Source organism: Perognathus longimembris, chromosome 10 (assembly GCF_023159225.1).
Source record: "Perognathus longimembris pacificus isolate PPM17 chromosome 10, ASM2315922v1, whole genome shotgun sequence".
Taxonomy (NCBI): Eukaryota; Metazoa; Chordata; class Mammalia; order Rodentia; family Heteromyidae; genus Perognathus; species Perognathus longimembris.
In genome coordinates this window covers 71,773,053-71,791,510 of record NC_063170.1, presented here as the reverse complement: position 1 = coordinate 71,791,510, position 18,458 = coordinate 71,773,053, and the positions used below count along the sequence as shown (strand labels likewise).

At 69.9% G+C, this 18,458-nt stretch overlaps 1 protein-coding gene and 1 pseudogene across 2 annotated transcripts in view; one reads left to right on the top strand and one right to left on the bottom strand.

Annotated features, from left to right (window-relative positions):
- Positions 1-18,458, top strand: part of Mgll (monoglyceride lipase) — a 75,377-nt gene that overhangs the window by 54,336 nt on the left and 2,583 nt on the right. Inside the window, exons 5-8 of one of the 2 annotated variants that reach the window (XM_048356354.1) lie at positions 1,137-1,226; positions 6,011-6,226; positions 6,648-6,781; positions 11,997-12,037. In XM_048356354.1, coding sequence (XP_048212311.1) covers positions 1,137-1,226; positions 6,011-6,226; positions 6,648-6,773 — 432 coding nt within the window. In that variant the 3' untranslated portion in view covers positions 6,774-6,781; positions 11,997-12,037. Of the gene's footprint in view, positions 1-1,136; positions 1,227-6,010; positions 6,227-6,647; positions 6,782-11,996; positions 12,038-18,458 lie in introns of those variants that run through there. The other variant, XM_048356355.1, reaches the window with a different exon arrangement.
- Positions 13,261-18,452, bottom strand: LOC125358866 (annotated as a pseudogene).

The window sequence follows — 18,458 nt, the reverse complement described above, 5'->3', positions numbered from 1 at the left end:
TGATGCCCACAGCTGAGAGACACCGTTGCTCTGTGGCCGTGGCCCCTCCCTGCCGCCTCAGGCCCCGTGGCAGCCCGCCCCCCTCGCTGGTGCACCGTCTGCCTTCCCGGCCCCTTAGTTCTCCCCCCACCCCCGCTCCCCGTGCCCAGGCAGGTGGAGGGTGGGACTCGAACCGCCTGCTGGAGGAACGGCTCCCGAGCGCCTGCTCTCGCCCCAGAAGGGGGAACGCGCCTCCTCTCCCCCGTTCTGTGGGTGAGGGGCTCACACGCAAGCCCGGCGCTGTCCCGGGCTGTGGCTCTGCCCGCCCCGGGGGCCTCGCGGAGCGCAGCTCCCCCCGTCCCGTGGGCATCCCCAGCATTCCACCCGACAGCCCACAGCCGGAGCCTCGCGCTCGACGCGCGTGGCGCGGAGCAGGCAGGGCCGGCGTGGACCCCGGTGCCCAGGCGCCGGCCGAGGCTCTGCCAGGCCGGCACGGCGTCCGCTCAGGGCGGCGGGTCTGCGCGTGGGCACCCGTGACGTGGCCGGTGGCCTCGTAGGCGTGGAGTCCTCTGGGACCCCGACACTGCCCACCCCGTGGACGTGGCCCAGGGAGGGTGGGGAGCGGCGAGCGGCCCCCCCCGGGCCACCCCACCGCCTCCCGTCCACTCTGTCCCGGGGGCTCTGGAGCTCAGCGCAGCCCCTCCGCACACACCTGGGGCAGAAGCGGGAGGGGAGCAGGGCGGCGGGGGCCGAGCCCAGGTCCAGCGGGGGGCCGGGCGCGCGGGACCCCATCGGCGGCTGAGCGAATGGCAGGCCCGTGGTGGATGAGGCCCCGCCCCCCTCCCGGCGGGCACCGGGCCCCCCTCGCTCTCCGCGCTCCTCCTGCGGCGCCCCACGACGGCCTCTCCTCCCGGCCTGCACGGCGGTGCTTGGTCCTCCGGCCCTGTCTGCTCCCCGCCGGTCTGGTGCTGTTCCCGCCACGTTTCTAGGGCCGCGCACCCCGCACGGCCTCGGCAGCGGCGCCCCGGCGACCCCCAGGCTCTCGAGCGGGCTGCGGGCCCCGGGCCCCGCGAGCCCCCGGGCCGTCTGTCGCCCGGGAAGGGCGGCCGGGGCCCCACCGCCGGCGCTCACGGCTCCCCTCCCGTCTGCCTCTCCAGATCCTGGCGGCGCGAGTGCTCAACCTGGTCATGCCGAACATGTCGCTGGGGCCCATCGACTCGAGCGTGATCTCCAGGAACAAGGCGGAGGTGAGCCTGGGGGAGCGGCCGGCTTTCTGAAGGGAGATCCGGGTTTGGGTTCTGTGCTCGGCTCCTCGCAGCGATTTTACGTGGCCCTGTGACCCAGGAAGCCAAGGCCTGGCGTTCCCAGAGCCGCGTGGAAGGGATGGGCCGGCCGAGGGTCTGGACTGCGCCCTCACGGGCCACACGGAGCTGAGCAGGGGCCCTGTGGGCACTGGCCCGCCCCCCCGAGTCCCAGTGAGAACACCCGTGAGGGAGCGTGGCACAAGACTTATTGGAAATAGGAACTTAAAGCTGAATTCAGGCATGGCTGGATCCAGGAAATTTTAAGTCTCGTTCCCCATCTGCCTCTCCCCCACCCACGCTCGTCTCCTCTGGCTTGACTCTGTTCCCAGGCGGGCTTTTCCTACGCACTGGCAAGGGAGGCTGCCCTGGGGCACCGGCCGCTCAGTCTCTCCGTCTAGGAAAGGCGGGGTGTCAGCCCCACGTAAACTCTCAGCCTGAGAGGGAGGAAGGGAGGTTCCCGAGCAGGGGTCGCAGGAAGGACAGGCCTGTGTCGCAGGCGTGCCAGCCACTGGCTTCCCATCACTCACTGCTGGGCTAGCCTGAGGACCTGCTGGCCTGAACCCCACTTGGTCCCCGTGCGGGGCCAGGGTCAGGGCCAAGGACCCTGGGTGTGGGAAGGAGTCCGGAATCCGGCTCATGCTTTGCCATTCCTCTGCCTTCCTTTCCCCTGTTGCCTTAGGAGTTCGCAGCCACCAACCGTCTGGTCCCTGAGTCCCTGGGAGGCACAGTCGGTTGCTTTGGCATTTTGGGGGCGTCCCCAGCCTCCCTGGGCCGCCCCACTCGGGCTCCGTGGGTGGAATCGGCCTTCTGAGCCCTGGGCCACAGCTCCTGGGAAGGGGGGGCCGGAGGGAGAAGGGGCGAGGACGTAGACTTGCTGGGGGGGGGCCAGCTGCCCGCACCCCGAGGCCCTGGGCTGGACCCCAGCCTCAAGAAGGAGACACACAAAGCAGGCGGGACGAGACCCCACGACGCTGCCCAGCGAGCCCCCCGCCAGCCACGCGGGCTGGTTAGGAACCCAGGGGTAGCTCTGCAGGGAGGGGCCAGCCTGGGGGCTGCCGTTCTGGACAGCAGCTCTGCTGAGGACGGCCGAGGGCTGCTCAGCGCTGGCTGGCGGGGGGCCTGCGGGGCCTCGCGCGGGGCCAGCCCAGGGCCGAGGGCCGGGCCGAGGCGGGGCGCCTGTGCCTGGGAGCGAGGCCCACACCGCCCGGTGCGTGGCGTCCGCTCCGGGAGGGGCCTCGTGGGAGCGGGGCGGGGGGGGGGGGGGGTCTTTCCCCTGCCACACCTCACACCGGCGTTTCTGGGTGCCGGGCCGTCTTCATCAGAGACAGACAGACTGACTTCCCTGTACACCTGAGCTGCCCTCGCCCCCGCCTGGAGGCGAGGGGAAGGACATTCGCCCCGCACCACCTGGGGCTCTTCCGGCTCCTTCCCCGCCCGGCCAGCCCTAGGCCCAAGCCTGCCCCCGGAGCCGCTGCCCCGCCCTGTCCCGGGCAGGGGGGGGCGGGGGGGGGGGTTCGTCCCAGCACCACGTAGACAAGGTATCAGAACCAGGGGCAGGGCCGCCCCCAGGCCCTGAGTTCAAGCCCCAGGACCAGCGCACACCCGCCCAGAACACCCCTCTGTGCTGGGGTGTGGCTCAGCGGCTGAGCATTTGCTTAGAGAGCCCGAGGCCCCGGGTTCCATCCTCACCGGCACCAGAGCAAGGCCTGGGTGTGGGACTCAGAGTCGCCACGAGGGGGGGTGGAGGCCCGCTCCTCCCCTCCCCTCCCCCCTCCCCTCCGCTCCCCCCCACCCCGCCCCTCAGCTTTGGCCACGCCGTGGTCCCACCGCGGCCTGCCCTTTCCCCTGCACATCTGCGGTTCCTTCCCTAGGCCTAGAATAGAGCATTGTGTAAGCAGGGGCTGCTGAGCGGCGCCAGCCCAGGGCCGGAAGCCCGCCCCACCCTGCGGGCCAGAGGGCAGCCTCCTGCAGCCCCAAGGAGGGGGCCCGGGAGCGAGCGGCGGCCTGGACCCCCGTGCGTGTGTGTACACACTCACACATACACATGCACACACACATACACACATATCCATACCCATACGCACATCCACGCACAAACGCACACACATACGTGTACACATCCACGCACACTCCACATATCTACACACACACACGCACACACACGCGCACACACACACACACACACACACAGGGCCACAATCCCCAGAGCCCTGAAGGACACCCAGGTGAGAGCCAACATGGACAGGGAGGCCTGGCGGGGCCCAGCTGCTCGGCCAAGACAGAGACCTCGGGGTCCCGACCCGCCTGTCCGGCCGCGACCTCGTCCACGTGGTCCCCTCCTCTCCCTACAGAGGCAAAGATGCCCCCAGTGTGCACCAGCCTTTCAGCTCAGCCCCTATTGGTCAGAGCCGGGTCATGTGACCTCCACCGAGCTGCAAGGGAGGCAGATGAGGAGCTGGGTCCCGGAGAGTAGCCAGGCTCCTCCAGGAAGCGCGGGCCGAGTCAGCCATGACGGCAGAGAAACTCCTGGAGTGATGCGGATAACACAAGCCGATCCGGGGGTAGCAAGGACCGCGGGCTACAGCACCCAAGACGCTGGGTGCTGAGCCAATGGGGGTAGCAGGGATCCCGGGACACGAGACGCTGGGCGCTGAGCCAATGGGGGTAGCAGGGATCCCGGGACACGAGACGCTGGGCGCTGAGCCAGTGGGGGTAGCAGGGATCCCGGGACACGAGACGCTGGGTGCTGAGCCAGTGGGGGTAGCAGGGATCCCGGGACACGAGACGCTGGGTGCTGAGCCAGTGGGGGTAGCAGGGATCCCGGGACACGAGACGCTGGGTGCTGAGCCAGTGGGGGTAGCAGGGATCCCGGGACACGAGACGCTGGGTGCTGAGCCCGCAGCGAGAGCCCCCGTCAGCCGTTCTTCCCGTGCTGGTCATCAGGCTCCTGACCGTGGCCCCGGCCCCGCCGGGCACCACGCACGGTGCTCTCTGTTTCTCTTAGCGAGGGCACTGGGGGGCTGCTGCAGGGCCCTGCAGACCCGGGAGCCACGGCGGCCTTGTCTGCCGGTCCACGCACTGCCAGCCTCCCGTCCGCTCAGCCTGCCAAGCAGATGGCCGGCCCGTGAGCTTGTGCCCTCGGCTGCGGGAGGCGCTGATCTGCCCCCGCGTCTTCACACACGGTCTGCTTGGCAGCGCTCAGGCCTCGCCCAGCATCAGACCGAGGCCCGCGGCGGGGGGGGGGGGGGGGGGGGGGGGGACGACTGCGGGTGGCCCCGCGCCTCCGTTTGGAGCTGGAATGCGAGCCAAGCCCTGTAGGTGAGGCAGCAGAAGCGAGCCCCCCTCCCCCGCCTCAGGGAGACCCAGAGCCCCTGGTGTGTCAGGAGGCCGTGCTCCTGCCCCCTAGCCCTCCCCACGCGCTCCCCCCAGCAAGGGAGGAAGGGTAACTGGAGCATGGCGGCCTCCCGCCCACCACAAGGCCGAAGGAAAGCCTTAGCCAGATTGGCAGGCCAGACGCTCCCCTGCCCCGCCAGCCACGGGCCGGGCAGATGCTCCCCCCGCAGCCACGGGCCGGGCAGACGCTCCCCCCGCAGCCACGGGCCGGGCAGACGCTCCCCCCGCAGCCACGGGCCGGGCAGACGCTCCCCCCGCAGCCACGGGCCGGGCAGACGAGGCCCCCGCAGCCACGGGCCGGGCAGACGAGGCCCCCGCAGCCACGGGCCGGGCAGACGCTCCCCCGTTCCGCCAGCCACGGGCCGGGCAGACGCTCCCCCCCGCCAGCCACGGGCCGGGCAGACGCTCCCCCCCGCCAGCCACGGGCCGAGCAGACGCTTCCCCCCGCAGCCACGGGCCGGGCAGACGCTCCCCCCACAGCCACGGGCCGGGCAGACGCTCCCCCCGCCAGCCACGGGCCGGGCAGACGCTCCCCCCGCAGCCACGGGCCGGGCAGACGCTCCCCCCGCAACCACAGGCCGGGCAGACGAGGCCCCTGCAGCCACGGCCCGAGCTGCCCCGTGGCGGGAGGGTGAAGACAGAGCCATGTCAGCCAGGGAGAGCCGGCGCTCCCTGCAGGTAGCACGCAGTTCTGGGAGGCGGGCACCCAGCAGGCCGGTGGCGTGGGACCTGGGGGGGGCAAGGCAGCCTCGGCCCCGCCGAGCCCGGCCCACGTGGCCCAGCTCTGCCCTGGACACCCAGGTCTCCCCTCAGAGCAAGGCGCTTGCCGGCCACCCGGAGCCCCCACGCTGGCCCTGGGTGGCCCTGCACGTCCGACACCACCGCGGGGTCCCTGGGCTCACCGGGCAACTCCACCAGCCGACACTGGGCCAGGGTGTGGGAGACGAGGCGAGACACCCCAAGAGCTGAGTAGGATCTCTGTGAGACGGGGCCACTGGTGTTTAGAAGCCCAAATGCGGGGCTGGAAGGTTGCCTGGCGGTAGAGCACTCGCCTTGTACACACGAAGCCCTGGGTTCGATTCCCCAGCACCACATCTACAGAAAATGGCCAGAAGCGGCGCTGTGGCTCAAGTGGCAGAGTGCTAGCCTTGAGCAAAAAGAGGCCAGGGACAGTGCTCAGGCCCTGAGTCCAAGCCCCAGGACTGACAACAAAAAGTCAGCGTCCTCCCGTGTCCGTCTGACCCTCTGCAGTGACGGCTCTGCAGCAGGGCGGCTAGGCGGGGGGCCTCTGCAGGGAGGGGGCGCGGCTCTGAGGGCCTCGTCTGTCTCCCCAGGTCGAGCTTTACAACTCGGACCCCCTGATCTGCCGCGCGGGGCTGAAGGTGTGCTTTGGCATCCAGCTGCTGAACGCCGTCTCGCGGGTGGAGCGGGCGCTGCCCCGGCTCACCGTGCCCTTCCTGCTGCTGCAGGGCTCCGCCGACCGCCTGTGCGACAGCAGAGGCGCCTACCAGCTCATGGGCTCAGCCCGGAGCCCCGACAAGACGCTCAAGGCGAGTGCGCCCCGCCCCCGCCCCGCCCCCGCCTCGGCCCTGCGGCGCCGCGCCCCGAGCCTCAACTGGGAGACGGGTGTGAGGCAGCACCCACAGCAGACCCTGGCAAAGGGCGGGCTTGACAGCCTCGAGGAAGAGCGGGGCTGCGTGGGGCGCCTGTGAGCCCCCCTGGGGTTCTAGGCTGGAGGAGAGTCCCAGTCTTCACCCAGGAAGGAGCTGCTGGGGGGGAGGGCTGGGGAGTCCCTGGGGAGAGCAGGCCAGGAGCTGAGGCGGAAGGGGGGGAGGAGGGGGGTGGAGCTGTGAGCCCCCGGGGCTGAGGCCCGCCAGTGCCTGGTTGAGCCCAGGGCAGTGGTTAGACGGGCGGGGCCGGTCCCGCGTTCCCCACCCGGGTCACACGACGTTCCCGCTGTCCCCGCCTCAGATCTACGAGGGTGCCTACCACGTGCTGCACAAGGAGCTTCCGGAAGTCACCGACTCCGTCTTCCAGGAGATCAACGCCTGGGTCTCCCAGAGGATGGCGGCGGCCGGAGCCGGCTCCCCGCCCTGAGCGCGGTGGCGCGGCCCGGGGCTCCCGTCGGGCCGGCCGGGCGGCCGGGAGAGGACGGGCGGAGCGGGCTCACGGAAAACCCCAACCCAACCTGAAGTGATCGGCGCCATCGCGGCACAACTCACCAGAGCAGGGGCAGGGCGGGGCGGGGCGGCCGAGCTCGGGGGCGGCTGCTGTGAGGGGGGGGAGCCGCCCCCCCCCGCGAGGCCCCCGCGCGTCCGCCATGACCGCGCGGGGCTGGCCGGAGGGGGAAGTGGGCATCAGGGCACCGCCGGGCCGAGCACTGAGCGGAGGAGCCGGCTCTGCCCTCCCCTCCGCCCTCCCCTCTGCCCGGAGCGGGCTGCCACGGCGGGCCACGCACATTCCCAAGGCCGCCGGCCCCGCCCCGGCTCCCCGGGACGCCACGCGGAGGGAGACCGTGCAGAACAGGGATTCCGCGTAGAAAGTATATTCTAAAGCAGAGCTGTATGGGGGCGCACCCCACGAGGGGCCCAGGCTGGCCCTTCCTGCACTGTGGGGCAGCGTCCCCCGCCCCTCCCTCGGCCCGCAGGGGGCAGGGAGGCCCAGCCTGGCCGCATCACCCCCCTCTCAGGTGCCCCCCGCCTGCCCTTGGCCTCGGAGCCAGCAATAAGTGGGGCTCACGCACCGCAGTGACCCCACCCCAGCAGAACTTCCACCTTCCACACGGGACTTGCCGTTACCTCAGGAGTCTCCGCCGCGGGAGGCCTGGGTGCCCCCCCCCAAAGGTGGGCGCCTCGCCGTCCTGTCCCCCCTCCCTGAGCGGGTCCTGGGCTCCTGGCACCCCCCCCCCCAGCTACTCTGCACAGCCGCGGCCATGAGCTGGCCACCCATGCCGCTGGGGGCTGGGGCGGCGGCCGAGCCCCCCACCATGTCCTGAGCCCCCCGCCCCCGGCAGGGCAGCCGAGCTCACCCCGCCAGACCCCGGGAGGTGGAGCGGCCGCCTGCCCAGTGAAAGCCCGGCGACGGCCAGTGGACGCAGCGCAGCGGGGCGCCCCGGCCCCCCACCTCCCCCCCAGAGGCAGCGCCGGGCGCCCCGTCCCCCCACCTCCCCCCCCAGAGGCAGCGCCGGGTGCCCCCGCCCACCCACCACGGGGCACAGGTGTAGCCACGGCCTCCTTCAGACGCGTGGGCGCCCTGTGGAGACCTCGCGCCTGGCCGGAAGGGGTGGGGAGGGCCCCGGGCCCCCCAAGGCCGGCAGCTCCACGCTGACCTGACAAGCTGCAGGGCCGCCGCAGAGGGCAGAGGGCAGAGGGCACGGGAGGGGCGGGAGTGCACATGGCTCCGGCCCCAGGAGAGAGGGAGTGGGAGGCGACACCCGGGACCCCAGACGGGCAGGGAGACGTGTGGGCGGCCCTCCCCCCACGGCCCTCAGCCCGCCCGCCAGTGAGTGCTCTGGGGAGCACCCATCCCCCGCCTCCCACCTCGGCTGCTCTCCCCCGTCCTTCCGCTTCAGATTGTTCACGTGACACTGCCTCGCGGTCACATGATCTCTGTGTGTCACTGCCCCTCGGCTTGGACACGGCCCCGCGCGTGTGCTCTAGCGGGGAACACGAGTGTCAGAACTATTGAAGGAACCAATGTGCGCTTCAGCTGATCCTAATAAACCACGTTTTCTGAGTGCTGTCCGGGCTTCGTCCGCCACTCGCGAGGGCGTAGTCTGGCGGGACAAGTGCTTTGCAGAGCCGTTTCCGCGCTCTGGCCAAGTAGCTGACGCCGCCGCTCACGAACTCCTGCGCGGCCCCCCGGGGCTCAGACAGCCCCACACCGTCTCGGCCCTGGCCCTGGGCTCGCCTCGCCCCGCGCCCCAGGAGGTCCGCGGGGTCATCCCAGAGCCTGGACTGTCACCAGCCGTCCCGGGGGGCAGCCGCTGCGCCCGCTCCCGCAGGGTCTGCTCTCGTAGCGGGCAGAGGGGCCGCGGCGGGAGCCAGGCGGCCCCCCGCCAGGCCCCGCCTCCCCATCTCCCTCCAGCGCCACGCCCATGTTTTAAACCACGGTTGGCAGCCACTGTTGCCTGGGGTGACTTCCGAGAACTCGCACCGTCCAGCCGTTCCCTCCTCTTAACTACGCGGCAGGAAAATACCAGTGGAGGGCGTGGGAGATGGAACCTCAAACCCTGAACCCCGATGCATAAATCCCAGCAAAAGACCACAAAGTGCACGAGCCAGGCAACACGTCTTCCTCAAAAACCAACAGCGGGGGCTGGGAATGTGGCTCAGCAGTCAAGTGCTCACCTAGCACACGTGAAGCCCTGGGTTCGATTCCCCAGCACCACATAAAGAAAAAGCCAGAAGTGGTGCTGTGGCTCCAGTGGCAGAGTGCTAGCCTTGAGCAAAAAGAAGCCAGGGACAGTGCTCAGGCCCAGAGTCCAAGCCCCAGGACTGGGGAGAAAAAAAAAAAAAAAAACCAATGCCATAATTTTAGGACTTCACTAAGAATGAAGAGGAAGACAGTCCAAATGATGAGTTCAACCAAACAATGATAGTATGAATGAAGTGAACAAGTAGATGTTTAAAAAGCTGGATGGACTCAAAGAGGAGTTGAACTAGTAAGAGAATATAAACAGCTGAATGAACCAAAGAGAACAATGCAAAATATAAGAGAGGAATTCAAGAAAGACAGAAACACTAAAAAAAATAATAATAATTAAATCAGAATTCTGGAAATGAAGAGCTCAACTACCCAAGTAAAATACAACTCAATGGAAAAATTAGGTAATAAAACAAAACAGAGCTGCCAAAACTTGATGATAAAGCACAGAAATTAGATAAAACAGGTGACACCAAGATCCAGAAAGATCTGGAAGAACTGAATAAAAGTTTAAGTACAGGGCTGGGGATATAGCCTAGTGGCAAGAGTGCCTGCCTCGGATACACGAGGCCCTAGGTTCGATTCCCCAGCACCACATATACAGAAAACGGCCAGAAGCGGCGCTGTGGCTCAAGTGGCAGAGTGCTAGCCTTGAGCGGGAAGAAGCCAGGGACAGTGCTCAGGCCCTGAGTCCAAGGCCCAGGACTGGCAAAAAAAAAAAAAAAAAAAGTTTAAGTACAGTTGATCCACCAAAATTGAACCAAGAGAATATAAACTGCTGAAACAAAGCTATAACAAGTAATGGAATAGAAACAGTAATAAAAGAGTCTCACAATAAAGAGAAGCCCAGAACCAGACTCACAGCCGAGGTCTACCGGACCTTAAAAAAAAGAACAAACACCAACACTCCCCAGACTTTCATAAAATAGAAATGGAAGGCTACCACACGCATACTAAAGGCAAGAACTGTCCTCATTCCACAGCCAGAGCGAGCACTGAGAGGGAAAACTGAACTCATAGCCCCTCAGCCCGGGAATGAGGCGGAGGTGTCCAGTCTCCACTCCTACTCTGTATGGTACTAGAAGCCCTAACCAGAAGCCAGGCCAGTGGTAAAAGGGATACAGACAGGGAAAGAAGAGATCCAAGAATCAGTCTTTGCTAATGACATGATCCTGTACCGTACATGACCCTACAGAACCCACCAAGAAAACTTCTAGAACTGATGGATGCCTTTGGAAAGGCAGCAGGATCTAAAACTAATACTCAGAATTCAGTGGCCTTTCTAAATAAATACAATACACAGGCTGAGAAAGAAATCAGGAAAACAATTCCACTCACAAGTAGTCCCTAAAACAATGAAAACTATAAAGCCTTGAGGGGGAAAAAAAAAACCAACGGAAATGACACCAGAAGATGGAAAGGCCTCCCACGGTCCTGGACTGGCAGAATCTCCGTCATGAAAGTGGCCATACTGCTGAAAGCAATGTACAGACTTGATGCCACACCCAAACCCCACTGTCATTATTCACAGAAGTACAAAAGTCAACCCAAGTTCATAGGGAGGGATAAATACTGCTTAATGGTGAGAGTAACGCTTCCTGGGTGCAGGGGTCCCCGCACCCCGGGTGCTCTCCCAGCCAGCGGGAGAGGCAAGGAAGCGCACCCTGCTGAGGGTGAACCCAGAATAGGTAACAAGCCGCGAGTCGCCCACACCCAGCCCAACCCAACCTTTCCCCGGCAGTTGGACAATCAGACGACTCGGGAGAGGTTCAAGACTGCTCTGTTTTAGTGGGGCGGACCCGATCTTAAGTATGGGCAATGGCAGCAGGAAGAGGAGGGTGTAACATACCTAGCCAGGGGCGATGATTGGCGGTCCGAGCTGTCAGTCAAGGGCGGAAGGCCATGGGCCCTCCCTAAGGGGCGGCCTAAGTACTAGCAGGACCACCCCCAGGTTACTGCGGGCAGCCATCTTGCTGCACATGGTCTTAAGGCTGGGAGGCGTGGTCAGCTAGAGCCACCTTTCCAGTTCTGGACCCGGAAGGCAGGCGGGGCTAACTGGGATCCCTCTTCCGGGAGGCGGTGCAAGCAAGCACGCCCCCAGGGACCGAGGCAGGCGGGGCTCTTCAGGGCCTCACTCCCGAGGCGCCACAACCACACACCTCCGGGGCGCGGACAGGCGGGGCCAGTCAGTGTACCCCACACTGGGGACCCGGCACCCTGAGCAGGCCTGCCCGCCCGGCAGGCCCTTGAGTGGCAACTGGCTGCTGTGGACACCTTGCCGTCCCTCTGAGGACCCCGCCGCAGCTTTGGGGAGCCCCATCACACATCTGGGGACTAGCTCCAGCTGTGCGGGCCCAGAGGCTGCGGCGCAGCCAGAGCAGCTGCAGCCAGCGCGGGATGAGCGAGCCGCAGGTCTCACCCAGGCCGGAGGGGACGCGCTTCCTGCGGCTGCCCCGCGAAGGGCGCGGGCTGTGACTGGGCAAACACGGCCCTCCGTGCAGGCGGGCTGGGGTGGGTGGGCTGCCTTCGCCCCGCCCCGCTCCGGCTATAGACGCAGGCCGCCCCCTTTCAGGGGCGCCCACCGTGACGGTGACAGTCGGGCAGTTTATCTTGACTGGACTCAGCCGGGGAAAGCGGCCGCGCAGCAGCTGCGGAAGAGCTGGAAAGGAGACGTGCCGGGCTAGATCCACCTCCCCCGGGGCGGGGATGCTGAGCTTACTCCCTTATCAGTGCTCCCCTTTCCACCCGCTCCCCTGGGCGCCCGACCCGCGGGCGGCCAAGGTGGAGTGAGGGACACGGGCAAGCCTAAGGTGCACGTGGCCGAACGAGATCCCCTTTTCCTCCTCCTTACCCACCAAGGAAGCCAGGCGCAGACGGAGAGCAACCCGGTTTATTCGGGAGGGGCTCACAGTAATATAGTGATGATGACGGAGGAGGCACCGTGCGCCGCCGGGTAGGCTGCCCGTGCCCGCCCGCAGCCCGGAAACGGCCACGCACAGCGTGTCCCCAGACGCCACCCGCATCCGGAGCTGAGAAGTGGAAACTCCACGAAGGCCGCCCGGGTCCGAGCGGGGTGCCGCTGGCCACGCGGGAAACTGCTCCGCCAAGGCCTGAGTGTCTCTTCCTTGCACTGGCCGCCAGAGCGGGTGTGGCCAGGGCGGGCCCTGCGGCCTGCGGGCACCGGGCGGGTGAGGCCTCCTACCCTCGACTTGCCGGTGTCCTGCGGGGCCCACTGAGGCGCGGCACAGGCCGGGAGGGAAAGGCAGGCGGTCAGGGCGGCGCTGGGCTCGGCCTGCGGCTGGACGCGGCCGTGGGGCCCCGCCTCCCCGTCACGGCCGTGGGGCCCCCCCTCCCCGTCACGGCCGTGGGGCCCCCCCTCCCCGTCACAGCCGTGGGGCCCCCCCTCCCCGTCACGGCCGTGGGGCTCCGCCTCCCCGTCACGGCCGTGGGGCCCCCCCTCCCCGTCACGGCCGTGGGGCTCCGCCTCCCCCTCACGTCACAGCCGTGGGGCCCCGCCTCCCCGTCACGGCCGTGGGGCTCCGCCTCCCCGTCACGGCCGTGGGGCCCCCCCTCCCCGTCACGGCCGTGGGGCCCCCCCTCCCCGTCACGGCCGTGGGGCTCCGCCTCCCCCTCACGTCACAGCCGTGGGGCCCCGCCTCCCCGTCACGGCCGTGGGGCCCCGCCTCCCCCGTGTGGGCCCCCCCTCCCCGTCTCCCGGGCTCAGGACAGGATAGTTAGGACAGACAGATCCGCCTCCGCTCCCCACGGCTCACCTTCCCCACGCCACGGAGACAACAGAACGTGGACCGGACAGCCGGACGGTTCCGGGAGATGCCGGGGCAGGGCAGGGGGAGCGCGCCCACGGGAGCGGCCTGCGGCGAGCGCGCGCACAGAGCCGGGGTCGGGTGGACGGAAACACGGGGCCGCGGCCGGCGGCGGTGTGCGGGGCCTGGGCCTGAGCCTGAGCCGCGGTGGGACACGCGGGCGGAAGGCCCGCCCCCCGCCCCCCGCCCCTCCCCCCGCCAGCACCCGCCCCTCAGAGCCTGCTCCCCCGCGCGGTGCCCAAACACAGACTCATCCCCACAGTGAATTCAAGCTTTATTGTCAGAGCCACCCCATCCCCCACCCCGTGTGAGGGGCCGGGCCGGGGGAGGGAGGGCCGCCCGGCTTCCCTGAGTGTGCCCAGCCCTGGGCCCTGGCGGCTGATCCCCAGGCGACGCCCCCCTCCCGTGACCCCGGCCGCAGGAGGGGAGCACCACTGACCCCCCCCCAGCGACAGACCCTCGGGGGTGCCAAGGCAGCGTTGCGCACACCCACGCACAGACACACCTGTCTCCAAGAGTGCAAGGAGGCAGCTGCTTCGCACACACACCTGCCCCCAAAGGCCCGAGTGTGCAGGGAGAGAGCTGCTGACGGGGCCGCACCGCGCAGGCCGGGCCCCCCGGGCCCCCGGGACGGGCCGGGGCTCAGCAGTCCAGGCCGATGGCCGCCAGAAGGTCCTCGAGCGCGCGCAGACGCTGCTGGGCCTCCTCGATGGCGCTGTACGTCTGCACCGTGCTGGCCACGTGGAAGCGGATGTCGTCCACCAGGGGGATGGAGTCCGTCTCCTGCCGGGCGGCCACGGCGGCGGCCTCCTCCCTCACCGCCTCGGCGAAGTCCTCCCGCTCCACCAGCTGTGTGGACGGGCCGGCTCAGCGCGGCCGCCCCGCCCCTGCCCCCGCCACTGCCCCCGCCCCTGCCCCCGCCACTGCCCCCGCCACTGCCCCCGCCACTGCCCCCGCCCCTGCCCCCGCCACTGCCCCCGCCACTGCCCCCCGCCACTGCCCCCGCCACTGCCCACCACAAGCCCCCGCCACTGCCCCCGCCACGAGCCCCCGCCACTGCCCCCGCCACTGCCCGCCACAAGCCCCCGCCCCTGCCCCCGCCACTGCCCCCGCCACTGCCCCCGCCACTGCCCCCGCCACTGCCCCCGCCACTGCCCGCCACGAGCCCCCGCCACTGCCCCCGCCACGAGCCCCCGCCACTGCCCCCGCCACTGCCCGCCACAAGCCCCCGCCCCTGCCCCCGCCACTGCCCCCGCCACTGCCCCCGCCACTGCCCCCGCCACTGCCCCCGCCACTGCCCGCCACGAGCCCCCGCCACTGCCCGCCACGAGCCCCCGCCACTGCCCCCGCCACTGCCCGCCACAAGCCCCCGCCCCTGCCCCCGCCACTGCCCCCGCCACTGCCCCCGCCCCTGCCCCCGCCACTGCCCCCGCCCCTGCCCCCGCCCCTGCCCCCGCCACTGCCCGCCCCTGCCCCCCGCCACTGCCCCCGCCACTGCCCCTGCCACTGCCCGCCACGAGCCCCCGCCACAAGCCCCCGCCACTGCCCCCGCCACTGCCCCGCCACGAGCCCCCGCCACTGCCCGCCATGAGCCCCCGCCACTGCCTGCCACGAGCCCCCGCCACTGCCCGCTACGAGCCCCCGCCACTGCCCCCGCCACTGCCCGCCATGAGCCCCCACCACGAGCCCCCGCCACTGCCCCTGCCACTGCCCGCCAGGAGCCCCCGCCATTGCCCCGGCACGAGCCCCCGCCACTGCCCCTGCCACTGCCCGCCAGGAGCCCCCGCCACTGCCCGCCAGGAGCCCCCGCCATTGCCCCGGCACGAGCCCCGCCACTGCCCGCCAGGAGCCCCCGCCACTGCCCGCCATGAGCCCCCACCACGAGCCCCCGCCACTGCCCGCCACGAGCCCCCTGCTTCGGCCAAGTCCTTCCACTCCACTCGCTGTGGACAGGCCAGCGGCCCCGCCAGGAGCCCCCGCGCTCCGCGGCGCCCCCACCTTCTCGATGACTTTGGCCATGTACTCCGTGCACTGGTCCTCGAGCCGGGCCAGCCGGAAGAACTTGGCCACGCGCCACACGCTGACCACGCTGTCCTCGTCCAGCAGCTGCGCCAGGCTCCCGGCCGCACAGCCGCTTCAGGCCGGGCAGCAGGTACATGTCGGCCACGCCCAGCACGTCGTAGGCCGCCTCGGGCGGCAGCTGGGGGACCGAGGGGAGCAGAGCTGAGCCCATGCCACCCCGGGCTCCCAGGGCCGACGCTGGGCTCGCTCGGGAGGGAGACGCAGCCGCCACCCCGGCCCGTGGAGCCCGGTCCAGGTCCCCACAGGGGCCCACAGACCCGAAATGCTGAACTCCCAAGGAGTGGCGGTCCCTGCCCGGGGCAGCAAGGTGGAAGGAACACGGGGCCTGGGTCCCCAGAAGCCACCTGCAGGGCGCTTGCCTCAGACCCCAAGAAGAGACAAGCCGCCCTCCTGAGCCGCCTGCCCCTCCCCAGGCAGCAGCTGTCCCGGGGGCGAGGAACGGTGCCCCCTCCCCAGGGAGCAGCTGTCCCGGGGGCGAGGAACGGTGCCCCCTCCCCAGGCAGCAGCTGTCCCGGGGGCGAGGAACGGTGCCCCCTCCCCAGGCAGCAGCTGTCCCGGGGGGCGAGGAACGGTGCCCCCTCCCCCCACAGGGAAGGGGCGGCCCGGCGCGTCCCGGGGTCACAACCTCAGGAGGAGGTCCGCCTCACGCCCGCGCCCGAGAGGAGGTCCCTGCGCCCGCGGCCGCCTCCCGCCCAGCACACACCTCCGTGCGGTCGCTGTACACATAGTACAGCACGTGGGTGAAGACTTGGGGCGACACGCCCTGCAGGGTGACAGCCACGGGCGCCCCGGAGGCCCCCGGCTCCTGGCTCTCACAGAAGTGGTCCTCCAGCAGGGCCCGGAAGTAGTCGCTGCGGCCGCAGAAGAAGGCCTGGGGGCGGGGCGGGGGCTCAGGGCTGAGGCTTGCCCTGGGGGCCCGGGGCCGTGTCGTGGGCTGTGGGGGGCCCGGGGCCGTGTCTGTGGGCTGTGGGGGGCCCGGGGCCGTGTCTGTGGGCTGTGGGGGGCCCGGGGCAGTGTCTGTGGGCTGTGGGGGGCCCGGGGCAGTGTCTGTGGGCTGTGGGGGGCCCGGGGCAGTGTCTGTGGGCTGTGGGGGGCCCGGGGCAGTGTCTGTGGGCTGTGGGGGCCCGGGGCAGTGTCTGTGGGCTGTGGGGGGCCCGGGGCAGTGTCTGTGGGCTGTGGGGGCCCGGGGCAGTGTCTGTGGGCTGTGGGGGCCCGGGGCAGTGTCTGTGGGCTCCCGGGGCAGTGTCTGTGGGGGGCCCGGGGCAGTGTCTGTGGTGGGCTCCCGGGGCCGTGTCGTGGGCTGTGGGGGGGCCCGGGGCAGTGTCTGTGGGCTGTGGGGGGCCCGGGGCAGTGTCTGTGGGCTGTGGGGGGCCCGGGGCAGTGTCTGAGGGCTGTGGGGGGCCCGGGGCAGTGTCTGTGGGCTGTGGGGGGCCCGGGGCAGTGTCTGTGGGCTGTGGGGGGCCCGGGGCAGTGTCTGTGGGCTGTGGGGGGCCCGGGGCAGTGTCTGTGGGCTGTGGGGGGCCCGGGGCAGTGTCTGTGGGCTGTGGGGGGCCCGGGGCAGTGTCTGTGGGCTGTGGGGGCCCGGGGCAGTGTCTGTGGGCTCCGGGGCAGTGTCTGTGGGGGGCCCGGGGCAGTGTCTGTGGTGGGCTCCCGGGCCGTGTCGTGGGCTGTGGGGGGGCCCGGGGCAGTGTCTGTGGGCTGTGGGGGGCCCGGGGCAGTGTCTGTGGGCTGTGGGGGGGCCCGGGGCAGTGTCTGAGGGCTGTGGGGGGCCCGGGGCAGTGTCTGTGGGCTGTGGGGGGCCCGGGGCAGTGTCTGTGGGCTGTGGGGGGCCCGGGGCAGTGTCTGTGGGCTGTGGGGGGCCCGGGGCAGTGTCTGTGGGCTGTGGGGGGCCCGGGGCAGTGTCTGTGGGCTGTGGGGGGCCCGGGGCCGTGTCTGTGGGCTGTGGGGGGCCCGGGGCAGTGTCTGAGGGCTGTGGGGGGCCCGGGGCAGTGTCTGTGGGCTGTGGGGGGCCCGGGGCAGTGTCTGTGGGCTGTGGGGGGCCCGGGGCAGTGTCTGAGGGCTGTGGGGGGCCCGGGGCAGTGTCTGTGGGCTGTGGGGGGCCCGGGGCAGTGTCTGTGGGCTGTGGGGGCCCGGGGCAGTGTCTGTGGGCTGTGGGGGGCCCGGGGCAGTGTCTGTGGGCTGTGGGGGGCCCGGGGCAGTGTCTGTGGGCTGTGGGGGCCCGGGGCAGTGTCTGTGGGCTGTGGGGGGCCCGGGGCAGTGTCTGTGGGCTGTGGGGGGCCCGGGGCAGTGTCTGTGGAATGTGGGGGGCCCGGGGCCGTGTCAGTGGGCTGTGGGGGCCCGGGGCAGTGTCTGTGGGCTGTGGGGGGCCGGGGCCGTGTCTGTGGGCTCCCGGGGCCGTGTCCGTGGGCCAGGAGGGACAGGTACCTTGTGACAGAGGAAGCTGCAGTTGGCCACCCGGAAGCAGACGTCAGGACAGCTGTTGAAGCTGTCAGGGCATGGGAAGGGCAGCTCGCCTAGGTCACCCTGGCACAAGATGGTGACCCCATCAGGGAGAAGGACCAGAAGGGACAACCAGACCCCAGCCACCCGCGGAGCAGACTCCCACGAGGCCCGGCCCCCACCCCCACCCCTCCCCCTCCCCCCGCCCGGCACTCACCCGCAACTCAGGGGCAGAGCGCAGTCAGCCAGCAGTGCCAGGTCTCTCGGAGCCGGGGGTCGGCAGGCGGGGGCTCGATGGTCAGCACCTTGACGCACGTGCCTGGCTTGGAAGCCACTGGGGAGGGAAAGCAGCTTCAGGGAGCCAGGCTGGCCCTGCCAGCGGCCGCCCCAGGCACCGGCTGGAACCCCGGACGCACCGAACTCCAACACCTTCTCCCACTTGGCCTCCAGGTCACCCAGCAGGTCCCAGAGCTGGCACTGCTTGGCTAGGCGCTTGCAGTCACCGATGTGCTCCACGCCCACGTCCAGGCGGCCTGGGGCAGTGAGGGCAGGCAGGGGCGGGTCAGGGCCGCGGCCCTCCCAGATGGGGGCCCTCCCTCTCAGCCCGGGCTACCAGGGTGGACCGCAAGGCCGGCTCTTGCCTCGGTTTCCCCTTCCAGTTTCTAAGTGGCTCAAGCTCTTCCTGAGCCTGGAGGCGTCCAGGCCCCACCCCTCCTCCCTGAACCGCCGACGCACTGTGGGGTGAAAGGTCAGCGAAGGGCTACCCGGGGCCTGCTGCTGGGCAGCACGGGGGTCACCTGTGTACAGATACTGCAGTAGGGCCCCAAAGGCCACGGGGTTGATCTGTGGACAGAGACGCGGACAGGAGGGTCAGAGGCGGCTGCTCCGTGGGAAGGCCCGGGCTCCCCGCCCGCCCGCCCCTCGGGCGCACCAGGGGGTGCCTGAGGACCACCACGCTCTTGCCCTTCCACTTGGTGTCCAGCATGTTGGCGAAGTAGGCACTGCGCGCACC